Source organism: Myotis daubentonii, chromosome 5, assembly GCF_963259705.1.
Source record: "Myotis daubentonii chromosome 5, mMyoDau2.1, whole genome shotgun sequence".
Taxonomy (NCBI): domain Eukaryota; kingdom Metazoa; phylum Chordata; class Mammalia; order Chiroptera; family Vespertilionidae; genus Myotis; species Myotis daubentonii.
In genome coordinates, this window is record NC_081844.1 from 15,275,928 (window position 1) to 15,288,895 (window position 12,968).

The following is a 12,968-nucleotide window of genomic DNA, read 5'->3' on the forward strand; positions in this document are numbered from 1 at the left end:
CACAAAAACACAAGTCACCACCTCTCCTGAGCTCTTGCTTTTTGCTGGTTTTTGTCGGGGCACGGCAGTGGTTGGCCCGAAGGGACACCTAGCCTCGACACGGCTCCGTCCAAACCAGAAAGCAGTGCTCCGGGGCCTGTCCGTGCAGCTGCTCTTGTGGGGGAGGCAAACTCGGGGGCCACTTGAGATTTCACCACGTGGCCTTGTTCGTGTTTGTTTCTGCACGGAGCCCTTTGTAGCTGTGCTGACAGGAGACATTGGGCCGGTCCAGGGTGGGCCATCAGCACTCCCACAGCCACAGCCTCTCTGCACTCCCCAAAGCAGGTTAGGGCACCCAGCTCATGAGGGGAACCGCACAGGGGTCACACAACCGGAGCAACCTCCTCCCCAAGCTGGGCAGGTTCTGCGAAAAAATGCCTCCGGGCCCAGCGGAACCCCTCCAGGCAGTCTTGTGAGTGACGTTTCTTCAGTGTCCCCAGGTCTAAAATGGGAGGCAAACAGCGCCCTCTAGTGTCCCACGGCAGACCGTATTTTGAAGCAATCCCAGAATTTTTGTTCTTAATTCTCACCCTGAGGGTATTTTTCCCATGGAGAGAGTGGAAGGGAGGGAGGGATAGAGGGAGGGGGAAAGAGAGACACATCAATTGGTTGCCTCCCACATGCTCCCCGGCCAGGCCAGGGATGGAACCTGCCACCCAGGTAGGTGCCCTTGACCGGGAATCAAACCCATGACCCTTCGGCATGCAGGCTGACGATCTAACCACTGAGCAACACCAGCCAGGGCAGATTATGACAACTTTAAGTGTTTATTTTTTCTCAGCTTCTGGAAGTAGACCAAATTGAAGCCCACCACGCCCCACAGTGACGCTCCAACGGGAGGACAGGGCTGCTCTGTAAAGGCTTGTGGTGTTGAGGTACCAGCTTGTCACGGGGTGTTGGTCCAGGCTGGCTGGGCCTCTCAGGGCCTCGGGGAGGTAGGAGACTCAACAGCAGGCCGCTCTTTCTTGTTGTGCTGAAGCCCCAGGGCCCGGGCCACCAGCCTCCGGGCCACGGCTGTACTTGTCTGTGGTCTCTCCTTCGCCAGACGCAGGAGCTCTGAAAGGAAACCCCGTGGGGTGGGGACTCGAATTCAAGACCATGACCACCTCCCCTCCCAGTGACAGCAGCCTCAGAGGCCATCGGAGCCAACCTCTAGGACCCGTGTGCCCGCAGCCTGGCCAGATGCAGTGAGAGGAGCCTGCCCCGGGCTGCCGGGTCCTGACCTAATCCTGCCACCTCTCTGGGCCCCGCCGTTTCTCCACCTCCACAGTACACCTCCCTGCTCTGTAGGGCCATGTGGGAGGGAAATCACGTCAAGGTGGGACACCGAGAGCTCTGGGACAGACAGGGTATTTACTGTCCCCAAGAACACGGGGCAAAGGCCACAGGATCCAGAGTGTGGAGGGCGTCGGCAGGCCTCTTCTGGGCCAGGGTTGCTGGCCTCTACAAGTCCCCATCATGCTTTCTGGAAGGAGAAGGGGCCGGGGAGGAGCCGTCACTTATTTGGCACCTTTTGTGTGCCTCTCCTCTCCCGGTGGGTCTGCCAGGCTCTTGTATCTATGCCGCCAGCATACTGTGTATGATCTGCTTATTGTACAGAAAGAAACCAACTCACAGACATCAGGCGGCTCACTCACGGTCAACTTAAATAAGTGACAAAGCCAGGATCGCATGCAGGACGGGCTTTTACCCACTGCTCAACACGGTTCCCACGGACTTGCGGGAAAGACCCAGCTTCTCCCTGAGCAGGTGTGAGCAGGGGCGGAGGGGGCAAGCCCCGAACAGGGCAGCTGGCAGGCGCCTGCTGGGCGTCCCCGGCACCGGGTGTGGGAGGAGCACCCCACTGGCCATTGAGCTCAGGGGTCCTCAAGCAGAGAGCTGAACGAGGGGGACTGACCGACGCACACGGCCTGCCCCGCGGGACAGCCGCTCCCTTACTTGGCCTCTGCAAGGCTTTCAGCTTCGACTGCCTGCTTCCCTGCGTGAGGGGCCGGATCTTGAGCCCTGAGAACTCCCTGGTCAGGGCGTCAGCAGCTGTGGAAAGAAAACATCTGGAGCCATCCTCTCCTCTTCCTGGAAAGGCCCCCTCAGGGCCCCGGAGCACACATAACCACCCAAAACCCATGCAGCCACTTCATGCGCCCGTTCAAAGCCCAGGGACAGGGCTGCCTGGAGGCCACTGTGCCAGCTGCCCACCCACCCGCTCCCCACATGCCTGCATGGCCCCGCCTGGTGCTAAGAGGGAAAACCTGTGAGCCCAGCTTCCACCCTCCGCCCTGCGCTGCTTTAGACCTAAAAAAAAACAGCACTTTCAACACGTGGAAGCACCTCGGGCTTGGCCTGTGACATGTGGTCAGTGTCACCTGCACCCAGAGCCTCTGGACGGAGGGCACTAACGTGAATAGGAAAGGCTGTGACTGCCTGGCCGAGCCCACCTGCTCCCTGGACTCCTGCATCAGGGCTGGGAGTGGGCTGCAACCTGGACCCGGGCGGTCGACACCAGGGAGACCAGGGCCCTCCCTTTCAGTGACAGAGAAAGGGCCGAGCCCACGTGAAGCCGCCTACCTGAGGCCAGGCAGGGAAAGACGCCGAGCGCATGCGTGTCGTCCACCCACTGAATCTTCAACTCCTTCTCTCTGAGGCGGGGAAGAGGAGGCAGCGAGACTATGACAGCAAACGGGCACAACCCTGTCTGCTACAGGAAGTTCCCTCCCACCTCCAATCCACAGACACTCTGAGCCCAGGACAAGTTCCATCTCCTCGGGGAAGGAGACGATCGTTCGCAGCAGACCTTCTCTGAAGACCATGTGGTCGGCTTCAGCAAGACCAACCACCCGTTGGGCGGGTGGGTCCCTACTCCTGGGTCTGGCGAAGCCAGGACTGAGAGAGCTCAAAGTCGCAACACCCAGGGGGATGGAGGCTCCTACTGGCGCTGGCACAGCCCCCAACGGCGTGGGGTCGGAGGCTGGAGACAAAAGGGTTGTGTGGCAGGGACAAGGGACAGGACCTAAAATCCGCATGTGTGTTACTGCTCCCCATCAACTTTCCTCCCGGTGCTCAGGCAAGCAGCCCCGAGCCTGAGGCCACACAGCAGCTCCCGCCCCGCTCCTCTGCGGGCCAAGGCTACGCTGGCTGAAGAAGTCACAGGTGCCCCGGGTTGGCCACGTGGAAAAAGGGATTTTTATTTATTCATTTACTTATTTTGGTTAATTCTCACCTGAGAATACTTTTTCCATTGATTTTATTTCCTTTTGTTAATCCTCACCCGAGGATATTTTTCCACTGATTTTTAAGGAGAGTATAAGAAGGAAAGACAGAGAGAAACGTCGATGTGAGAGAAACACCGGAATTGAACCTGGGACCCTTTGGTCCGCAGGCTGACGCTCTATCCACTGAGCCAAACCTGCTCTATCCATTGAGCAAAACCGAGTAGGGCTCCATTGACTTTTAGAGAATGGAAGTGGGGGGAGAGACAGAGAGAGAAACACCCATGTGAGAATCATATCGATTGGTTGCCTCCCGCACGCACTCTGAACAGGGCTGGGGATGGAGCCTGCAACTGAGGTCGTGCCCTTCACTGAAATTGAACCCAGGACCCTTTAGTTTGGGGGCCCATGCTCTATCCACTGAGCCATATCGGCTAGGGCAGGAAAGGGATTTTTAAAAGCATACGTAGGAAAAGAGAAGGGGGACTGGAGCAAGGAAAATGAGCATTAAAAACAAAAAAAGAAGAAGACTGGAGTTGGAGTTAAGGAATTTGGGGGAACAGGAGAAATCTTTTCTCTGGGTATATCCCTTCAGCTCCCATTTCCACCTGATTCTTCCCCAGACTCAGTTCCTGCAGGGAGATGGCCCTCATTCTGTTGACGGACTGACTGGGTAGCTGGGATATGGAACAAGGAGGTGAGGGGTGGGCTGCCTGCGTCCTGCATGGGGAGGAGGGCCCCACTGGGGCTGGCAGGCATGTGGGCCTGCAAGGGTGCTGCATGTGCCAGTAGGACCAGCTCTAGGGCCTCTGGAACACGCCTACAACCAAAAACCGCTCTCCTCTTCCCCTGCACGGCCAGTAGGCTGAACTGCCCAGAAGTATGGAGCCCACAGCACTGGCATCTACTTTCTGCCTTTCTTTCTAGATGGCTGGGCACTGGGAGAGGGGCCCAACAACAAAGGCGTGTGCTAGGTCCTCTCTAGAGGGAGCGCCCCGCCTCCTCTGCCTCCCTGAAGCCTGGCCTGTACTCACTGGAACTCGGAAAATGCTGCCAGCAGGTCCTCCGTCTTGAGTGTCGAGTCAAAGTCGTAGATCTCCACCACGTGGGCAAAGTCCTGCTCTCCCGGCAGCTCCTCTGCGAAGGAGGATGTGTCCACATGGATCTTCTCCACCTGAATCTCCTTCTGGGTCAGGTTGTCCGTTATCTGGGGGGAGATCAGGCCGTTTAGCCAGGAGCTCTGGCACAGGGCTCCGCACAACTGCTTGCAAACCCACAGAGTCCTGCAGGCTTCTGGGTGGGCAGGGGGAGAGTTAAGGGTGGGTGCCCGTGGGAGCCACACCTGGCAGGAGCCTAGGAAAGGCAGCACACTGGAGTGGAAGATGGAGAAGGGCTGGTATTGGGGGAGGGAACTTGCTTTTATGGAGTCCCCACTGGGTGACTGGCACCCACACATTATGTTTCATGGAATCCTGAAAGCTCTATTCTATATATCTGCTTCACAGAAGGGGACACTGTAAGTCAAGGAATTAAGTTATTCTGCCCAAAGATGCAGTCAGTAGAGACAGAGCTGGGCAAGTCCAGGATTTTTCCTTCCCTCCTGAATGACGTGATATTAAGCAAGTCTTTCTGGTCTCCATCCTTCACCTATAAAATAGCAATAAAACACACCTGCCCTCCCATCTGAACACCACAGCCAGTCTCAGGGAGACACTGTTCCAAGCAAACAAGATTTGTAGGACAAAGCTTCAGGCGGAAGAAAAAAGTTCATGACCAACATCTGCAGTCTTCATTTTTCATGACTAACATCTGTAGTTCCTTACAAAGCAAGCCCACAAACATTCTATCTGCTGCCTTGTGAAGGATGTAGTATCACCTGCTTTTCAGATGAGGAAACCGAGACTCAGAAAAGCAAAAGGACTTGCCCGTAGTCAAATAGCTCCTATGTGGTTGAGCTGGGACCCAAATCCACACCCCTGACCCCATACCCATGAGCCTCCTCCTTCCACAGTGTCAGTCCTGACTCCTCCGGGCCAAAGCCCCGTGCTTTCCCTCCACGTCCCCTTAGGGACCCCGATCACCCAACACACGGCCCTTCTCAGCCAGCTCGTGCCCCGCCCCTCCATGACCCTTGGTCCCAGCCACCCAGGACTGCACCCACCTCACTTCCGCCCTCCCTTTTCCGGGCTTAAGAGCTCATCACCTCCTGCAGCAGCTCACTGTAATCTTCCTCGGAGAGGCTGCCAGGCCCCTCAACTTCCACCTCTTCCTCTTCCTCCTCTGCTGCCACACTTTTCTCCAGCTCACTCCCATTCCCCTCTTCCAAGTCCAGCTGCGCACCGGACAAAGGCTGTGTGGCCTTCTCCAGGCTGTCTCCGGTCCCTGAGTGGCTCCCAGGCCCCGAGGGCTCAGTTCCCCCTGGGTCCTGCAGCTGCTCATTCTCGCATGGCGGGCCGGGGCCCTGGAGGTCCTCTGTTGCCTGAGTCTTCAACACAGGAGGCTCCTGAGCGGCACTGGGGTCCCCAGCACCGACATCTCCAGGCTCTTCCAGGAGTCTGCCAGCGGGACCGTCAACCTTGTGCCCCGGGGGAGGGGTTGGCGCCCATTCTTCTGGCTTGCGCAGTACCCGGGGCACGTACAAAGCCTGGTCCGGCTTGCGTCCTCGATGCCCCCGCCCCCTGCCTGCCCGCGCCCCTCGGGGACCAGCAGCCAGTCCCTGGTTTGAGGTGGGCCAAGGACCTCGGGACTTGCTAGGGTGGGAAGCAGGAGGGCGGCAGGGTCCAGAGAGTCCATCTGAACTGGGTAACCTGAAGCGGGAACAGAAGGTGATCAGAGCATGTCTGGGCCCCAAGGAAAATGATCTACTGGAGCGACCAGCCGTTCAGGCCTGAGGCTCTCAAGTCAGCATTAGGCAAAACCCACCGCCAAAACAACCCTTGAAAATACCTTAGGAAGGCACCCTAGCAGAGTCTGAACACTAGCTCTGACGTAGCCCCAAGCAGCCAAGCTCTCCCTCCAGTGTTTAAACTGGTTAGAGATGGCCGAACCTTCCGTATGTACCAGGTAAATACCTGGTGGTATTAGGAAAATATTAAACATGGTTCGATCCTGGGTTTTGGCAATCAAAAAAAAAAAAAAAAGCAAACACGGGGCTTCTAGTCATTGTAAGATCGTAAGAGATGCACATGGACAGAGATGAGTGAAGGCTCAGATGAGCTTCTCACATTCATTGAATGGCCTCTGGGGCACCCGCTCCGAGTCATGCGCAGACCCCCTCATTGCTTAAACTGCGTTCTCTCTCTCTCTCTTGGCCCAACAAGTATCGTTGAATTTGCTAAATGAACGCCACAAACAATGCACATCTATTCCCACTGAAACAAGCACCGCTGACTTTAAGCAACTGAGGCTGGGGATAGAGGCGGCAGCCCGGGGCTCTCTGCCCCAATTTCCTGACAAGCCGCCCCGCCCCCCGCCCCGCTTACACTCCCTCCTCCCAGAGGCTGATCAGATCACTCACCTGCCCACACACACAAGGAACTACCCAGGGCCCTCGAAAGCAGCAGGATACACACCTGATGTCCAGGTGACAGATGACCGTCCTCCTCTTCCAGCCTTCCCCAACAGAGAAGCTGCTCAAAAGATCAAAATTCTCTGCTGTCCTATGGATCAGGTACCGAAGGCGACTGGAGAGTGGGGGGAAGAGAAGGACCCTGGGAAGGGGCAGAGGAGTCTGAGCAGGGGGCCAGGCGCAGCCTCTGAGGCCTGACCCCCCAGGTGCACTCCCAGTCTAGAGGTGGCCTAACACCAGGCTCCCTCTGCCCCCTTGAGTCTCGAGCTGACTGCAAAGGACCTGCGCACAGCGGTTCTCACAGGGAGTTACTGTCCCGGCCCCATTCCTGTGCTGGGCCCCTTCAGTCTCCAGGTAATGCTCAGAATTACAGACGAAAAATGTATCTGGGAGAGGCCAGAGTGCAAATCGGGAAACCTAAAGGCCAAGGTCAAAGACGACTGCAGGCCCGCGACCCTGGAGGCACCACTGGGGGAGGGGCAGGGGGGCAGGGTGCACCCTGTCCTTCCTGGCAGCAGGGCGGGCCCCTCCAACACTCTTACTTGGACAGCTGCTTCTGCAGCAGGAAGCGGTCCAGCTCTTCCTGGACGCGCTGCACGAAGTCATTCTCCGTCGGGGAGAGGAAGACGCCATCCAAGCAAAGGAGGGCCAGGGTGAAGGGTGGGAGAGCCTGTGGGGCAGACGGCCAGGGGCAGGATCAGGGCACAGCGCCGAGCCACGCCAACCCCGCAGTGTCGGCGCTGCAAGGGACTCGAGGCATCGTGTGCAGGTCTCTCCTCCGACCAGAGACGCAGGCTCCGAGGCGGGGAAGGAGCGTGCCCAGACCTCCCGGCACAACAGCAGCTCTGCACCGAGGGGCCCCGCCCCCGCTGGCGCACGCCGCCCCGCACCCGAGCCCGATGTTGCGGGGCCTTTGTGCCCAACCTGCGCACGGTCGCCCCAGGCTCACCGGCTCTAGGGCTCGGGCCGGGCCGCCTCGAGCCTCTTGGGGGGCGCGGTCGGCCCTCCCCAGCCCGGAGCCAGGGAGCCGGAGAGCGCGGGCCGGCGCGATGGAGGGCACCCGCCCCAGGCCCGCCCGCCACACTCACCGCAGCCCTCACCGCAGCCGCCCGGTGCGCCGCCGACGGTCGGAGGATCCCCAGAAGTCTGCGCGCCCCTTCGCGCCCGACAAAAGCCTCGACGGAGGCGCAGCGCCACTGCGCGGCCCGGGGGAGGCATTGCACAATAGCGGAGGGCGTGTCATTGATTTTTTTTTTTTTTTTTTTTTTTTTTGCCCCTGAGCGCACACTGTGTTCTAAATCCAGCCAACACTTCTGAGTGGCACCTATATAGGCCTTGCGGGTACCAGATTTTCCGGTTCCTTGTTTCCCTCCCTAGGGAAGTAACAGAGTAACAAAGAGAAAGGAAGTGTCTGGGCACCAAAAATATTTCTCTCTTCTTTTTTTATTCCTTGTTATTGAATTATTGGGGTGAGACTGGTTAACAAAATTATACAGGTTTCAGGTGCAATTCCACATCATCTGTGCACTGTATTGTGTGTTCACCGCCCCAAGTCTCCATCCATCACCATTTATCTCCCCATTTGTTTATTTTTTTTTCCCTGGTCCTAGGAGATAGATCTGAAAAAATGTTGCTACGAGAAATGTCCCAGATTTTACTGTTTTTGGTTTCTTCTATGGTTGCTATGGTTTCAAGTCTAGCATTTAAGTCTTTAATCCATTTTTAATTTATTCTTGTGTGCGGTGTAAGAAGGTGGTCGAGTTTCATTTTTTCGCACATATCTGTCCAAGTTCCCAACACCATTTATTGAATAGACAACGTTTACTCCATTGTATGTTTTTGCCTCCTTTGTCAAATATCATTTGACTATAAAGGTGAGAGTTTATTACTAGGCTCTGTATTCTGTTCCATTGATCTATATGTCTCTTTTTATGCCGGTACTATGATGTTTTTTATTACTATGACCTTGTAGTATAGTTTGATATCAGGTAGCATGATTCCTACCACTTTGTTCTTCTTTCTCAAGATTGCTGTGACTATTCAGGGGCTTTTATGGTTCCGTATTAATTTCTGGAATATTTGTTCTAGTTCTGTGAAATACACCATTGGTATCTTGATAAGAATTGCGTTGAATCTATAGATTGCTTTGGGCTGTATGGACATTTAAATGATGTTAATTCTTCCTATCCATGAACACAGTATATGCTTCTTCAATTTCGTTCTTCAGTGTCTTATCGTTTTCTAAGTACAGGTTTTTTACGTCCTTGGTTAAATTTATTCCTAGGTATTTTATTGTTTTTGAAGCAAATGTGAATAGGATTGTTTTCTTAATTTCCCTTTCTGATAGTTAATTATTGGCGAGTAAAAATGCAACCAATTTCTGGATATTTATCAGTTCTAGTAAGTTTTTGGTGGAATCTTTAGGGTTTTCTATATACAGTATCATGTCATCTACAAATAATGACAGTTTTACTTTTTCCTTTTCAATTTGGATGCTTTTTATTTCTTCTTCTTGTCTGATTGCTGTGGCTAGCACTTCCAGTACTATGTTGAATAAGAGTGGTGAAAACAGACATCCCTGTCTTGTTCCCAATCTTAGGGAACATGCTTATAGATTTTCCCCTTTGAGTATGATGTTTACTGTGGGTTTGTCATATATGGCTTTTATTATATTGAGATATGCTCCCTCTATTCCCACTTTGCCAAGAGTTGGGTTGTGTGTGTTTGTTTGTTTGTTTGTGTGTTTGTTTGTTTTTATCATAAATGGGTGCTGGGCTTTATCAAATTCTTTTTCTGCATCTATTGTAATGACCATGTGTTGTTGTTTTTCATTTTGCTTATGCAATGTATCATGTTTATTGTTTTGCAGATATTGTACCAACCTTGCATCCCAGGAATAAATCACATTTGATCATGGTGTATGATCTTTTTAATGTATTGCTGGATCCTGTTGGCTAATATTTTGTTGAGGATTTTTGCATCTATGTTTATCAGGGATATTGGCCTATAATGTTCTTTCTTTATAGTGTCTTTATCTGGTTTTGGAATTAGGATAATGCTGGCCTCGTAAAATGAGCTTGGGAGTCTTCCCTCCTCTTGAATTTTATGAAAGAGTTTGAGAAGGATAGGTGTTAGTTCTTCTTTTAATGTTTAATAAAATTCACCTGTGAAGCCATCTGATTCAGGACTTTTGTTTGTTGGGAATTTTTTATTATTATCCCTGCTTCAATTTCATTACTTGTAACCTATCTATTCCAATTTTCTGATTCAGATTCGTTTTTGGAAGATTGTATGTTTCTAGGAATTTATCCATCTCTTCCAGATTGTCCAATTTGTTGTCATGTAGTTGTTTGTAATGTTTTCTTATAATCTTTTGTATTTCTTTGGTGTCAGTTGTTGCTTTTCCTCTTTCATTTCTGATTTTACTTATTTGGCTCATCTCTCTTTGTTTCTTGATGAGTCTGGTTAATGGTTTGTCAACCTTGTTTATCTTTTCAAAGAACCAACTCTTGCTTTCATTGATCTTTTGTGTTGTTTATTTAAAGGCTCTATTTTGTTTATTTCTGCTTTAATCTTTATTATTTCCTTCCTTTTACTCACTTTGGGCTTTGTTTATTGTTCTTTTCCTAGTTCCTTTAGGTATAAAGTTAGATTGTGTGAGCTATTTCTTGTTGGTTGAGGTACGCCTGTATTGTTATGAGTTTCCCCTTAGCATTATTTAAGCTGTGAACTATAGATTTTGGTTTGTTGTGTGTTCATGTTCATTTGTTTCAAGGTACCTTTGATCTCTTCCTTGATCTCGTTGTTAACCCAATCGTTGTTTAGTAGTATGTTATTTAGCCTCCAGGTGTTTCTGTGCTTTTTCTTGTGATTAATTTCTAGTTTCATACCATTATGGTCAGAGAAGATGCTTGATGTGATTTCAATCTTCTTAAATTTATTGAGACTTGTTTTGTGTTCTAACATGTGGTGTCTCCTAGAAAATTTTCCATGTGCATGTGAAAAGAATATATATTCTCTACTTAGGTGTGAAATGCTCTGACGATATCAGTTAAATTCATCTGATCTAGTATGTCATTTAAGGCTGCTGTTTCCTTGTTGATTTTCTGTCTGGAAGATCTGTCCATTGATGTCAATTAGGTGTTAAAACCCCCTACTATGACTGTACTGCTGTCAATATCCCCTTTTATGTCCATCAATATTTGCTTTACATATTTAGGTGCTCGTATGTTGGGTGCATAAATGTTTACAAGTGTTATATCCTCGTGTTGGATTGCTCCCTTTATCGTTGTGTAGTGTCCTCCTTCGTCTTTTACTATGGCCTTTGTTATAAAGCCTATTCTTTCAGATATACAGGTAAGTATTGCTATCCCAGCTTTTATTCCCTTTCCATTTGCGTGAAATGTCCTTTTCCATCCCTTTACTTGTAGTCTGTGTGTATCTTTCATTTTGAGGTGAGTCTCTTTTAGACAGTATGTGCATAAATGCATCTTGTTTTCTTATCTGATTCAGCTACCTTATATCTTTTGATTGGGGCATTTAAGTGGGCACCAAATATTTCTCTACCTTTTGTGCATCACTTCCCTTCCTCATTGATAGAACCTGCAAAGAGGTCCAAACCACTTACAAGCTGTCCCAGCCTTGTGGGTGACAGGCAGGGTAGCCACTCACATGGTGATTTGCAAGCCATCAAATTATACTACCTGCTACATCCAGAAAAAAACTCGGGCACCCATCTTAAAGACGGCTTGTATTCTTGCCATGGGACAAGGGGCTATAATAACCTGGGAGACCAAGGTTAAAATCCATCCTACTGTTTTCTGAAAGGTGCTGAACTGTAATCCCCTTGACCATCCTGAATTCAGAAGCTTAGAGCCAAGGAGGGCCCTGAGCTTCCAGCATTTAAGTTCCAGGCCTAGGACCCTCAGGGGTAGGAGAGCCTGAGTGGGCTCTTAGGTAGGCTATGTGGGCGAGGTCAGGGAAGAGTAGACTCAAAAGGCCAGGTGGGACAAGAGGCTGGAAACAGAAAAAAAGGAGAAAAATTACGATGCATTTGCCCCCTTGCAGCTTTTCCCAGAGTATTTCTAAAAATGGTGGTGGTATTATATCACATTTACAAACACTATCTTTCCAATAGTTTTTTTTTCAAGAATAAAAAGGACCTAGACTAAAGACAAGACCAAGTGCAAAGAGAACTCAGGGAGTCAAGTCATGAGCCTCTGGGTGGGGAGGCATGACGGTGAGAGCTGATTCTGAAGGCTTGACAGGTCCCCTGCCCCACGCCTCCATCCTGGAGAGGCATCCAGCCCTTGGGGACAGGGGGCAGAGGATGAGAGGGCAGCAGGAGGACATGGGCCACCCATTTGGGTTCTGACTCTGCCATACCCACCCACACTCCATGCTGGCTTAATCAAAGTGGGAGCAGACCTGGGAGAATGCTGAGTGTTTATACAATGGCGTTAACAACCAGGCCTTCCTGATTGAGAGGCGTGAGCCTCAGAGGCAAGCCCAGTTAGAAGCTGTGGACCAGATGCAACCTGGGAGAAATATGCATGCTGACTAGAAAACAAAGGCCCAACTTTCTCAACAAAGTCACCGTCTCTCCTCAAAGTGGAGGGGCAAACCTAAAACCCAGGAAACAAGCCGTGTCTCCACCTCCTTGGAGCTGGTCCACGAGAGAGGAATTCAACACATTCAGAAACAAAGTTCTCCATCCCTGGCCGGTGTTTCTCAGCGGTTAGAGTGTCGGCCTGAGCACCAAAGGGTTGCAGGTTCGATTCCTGGTCAAGGGCAGTTACCTGGGTTTCAGGTTCAATCCCTGGCCTGGTTGGGGTATATGTGGATGTGTCTCTTTCACATCGATGTTTTTCTCCTCCTCCAACCTTCCTTCCACTCTCTCCGAAGAAGAAGAAGAAGAAGAAGAAGAAGAAGAAGAAGAAGAAGAAGAAGAAGAAGAAGAAGAAGAGGAGGAAGCAAAGTTCTCAGAGGAAGGCTGCCCATGAACTCTGTTTCTACCACAGCCTCTTCAGGTAACTCAGAAGCTGTACAGAAGACCTCCACACTGGGGTGCCTAAGTAGATGAGGAAGGGACCAGAATGCATCTACCCACACTATGTGCAGACAAATAGCAGGTGAAGATAGGATGGTCCTCATTC

General features: G+C 51.3%; 1 protein-coding gene across 1 annotated transcript; it reads right to left on the reverse strand.

The window, feature by feature from the left end:
- Window positions 1-787: 787 nt before the first annotated feature.
- On the reverse strand, window positions 788-12,213 carry R3HCC1 (R3H domain and coiled-coil containing 1). Its single transcript, XM_059695439.1, has 9 exons — window positions 12,199-12,213; window positions 7,902-8,009; window positions 7,356-7,483; window positions 6,818-6,955; window positions 5,449-6,052; window positions 4,280-4,452; window positions 2,605-2,675; window positions 1,978-2,073; window positions 788-1,095 (listed from the first exon to the last, which is right to left on the reverse strand). The coding sequence occupies exons 1-9, from the start codon at window positions 12,211-12,213 to the stop codon at window positions 959-961; spliced, it is 1,470 nt and encodes a 489-aa protein (XP_059551422.1). The 3' UTR covers window positions 788-958.
- Between the last annotated feature and the right edge of the window lie 755 nt (window positions 12,214-12,968).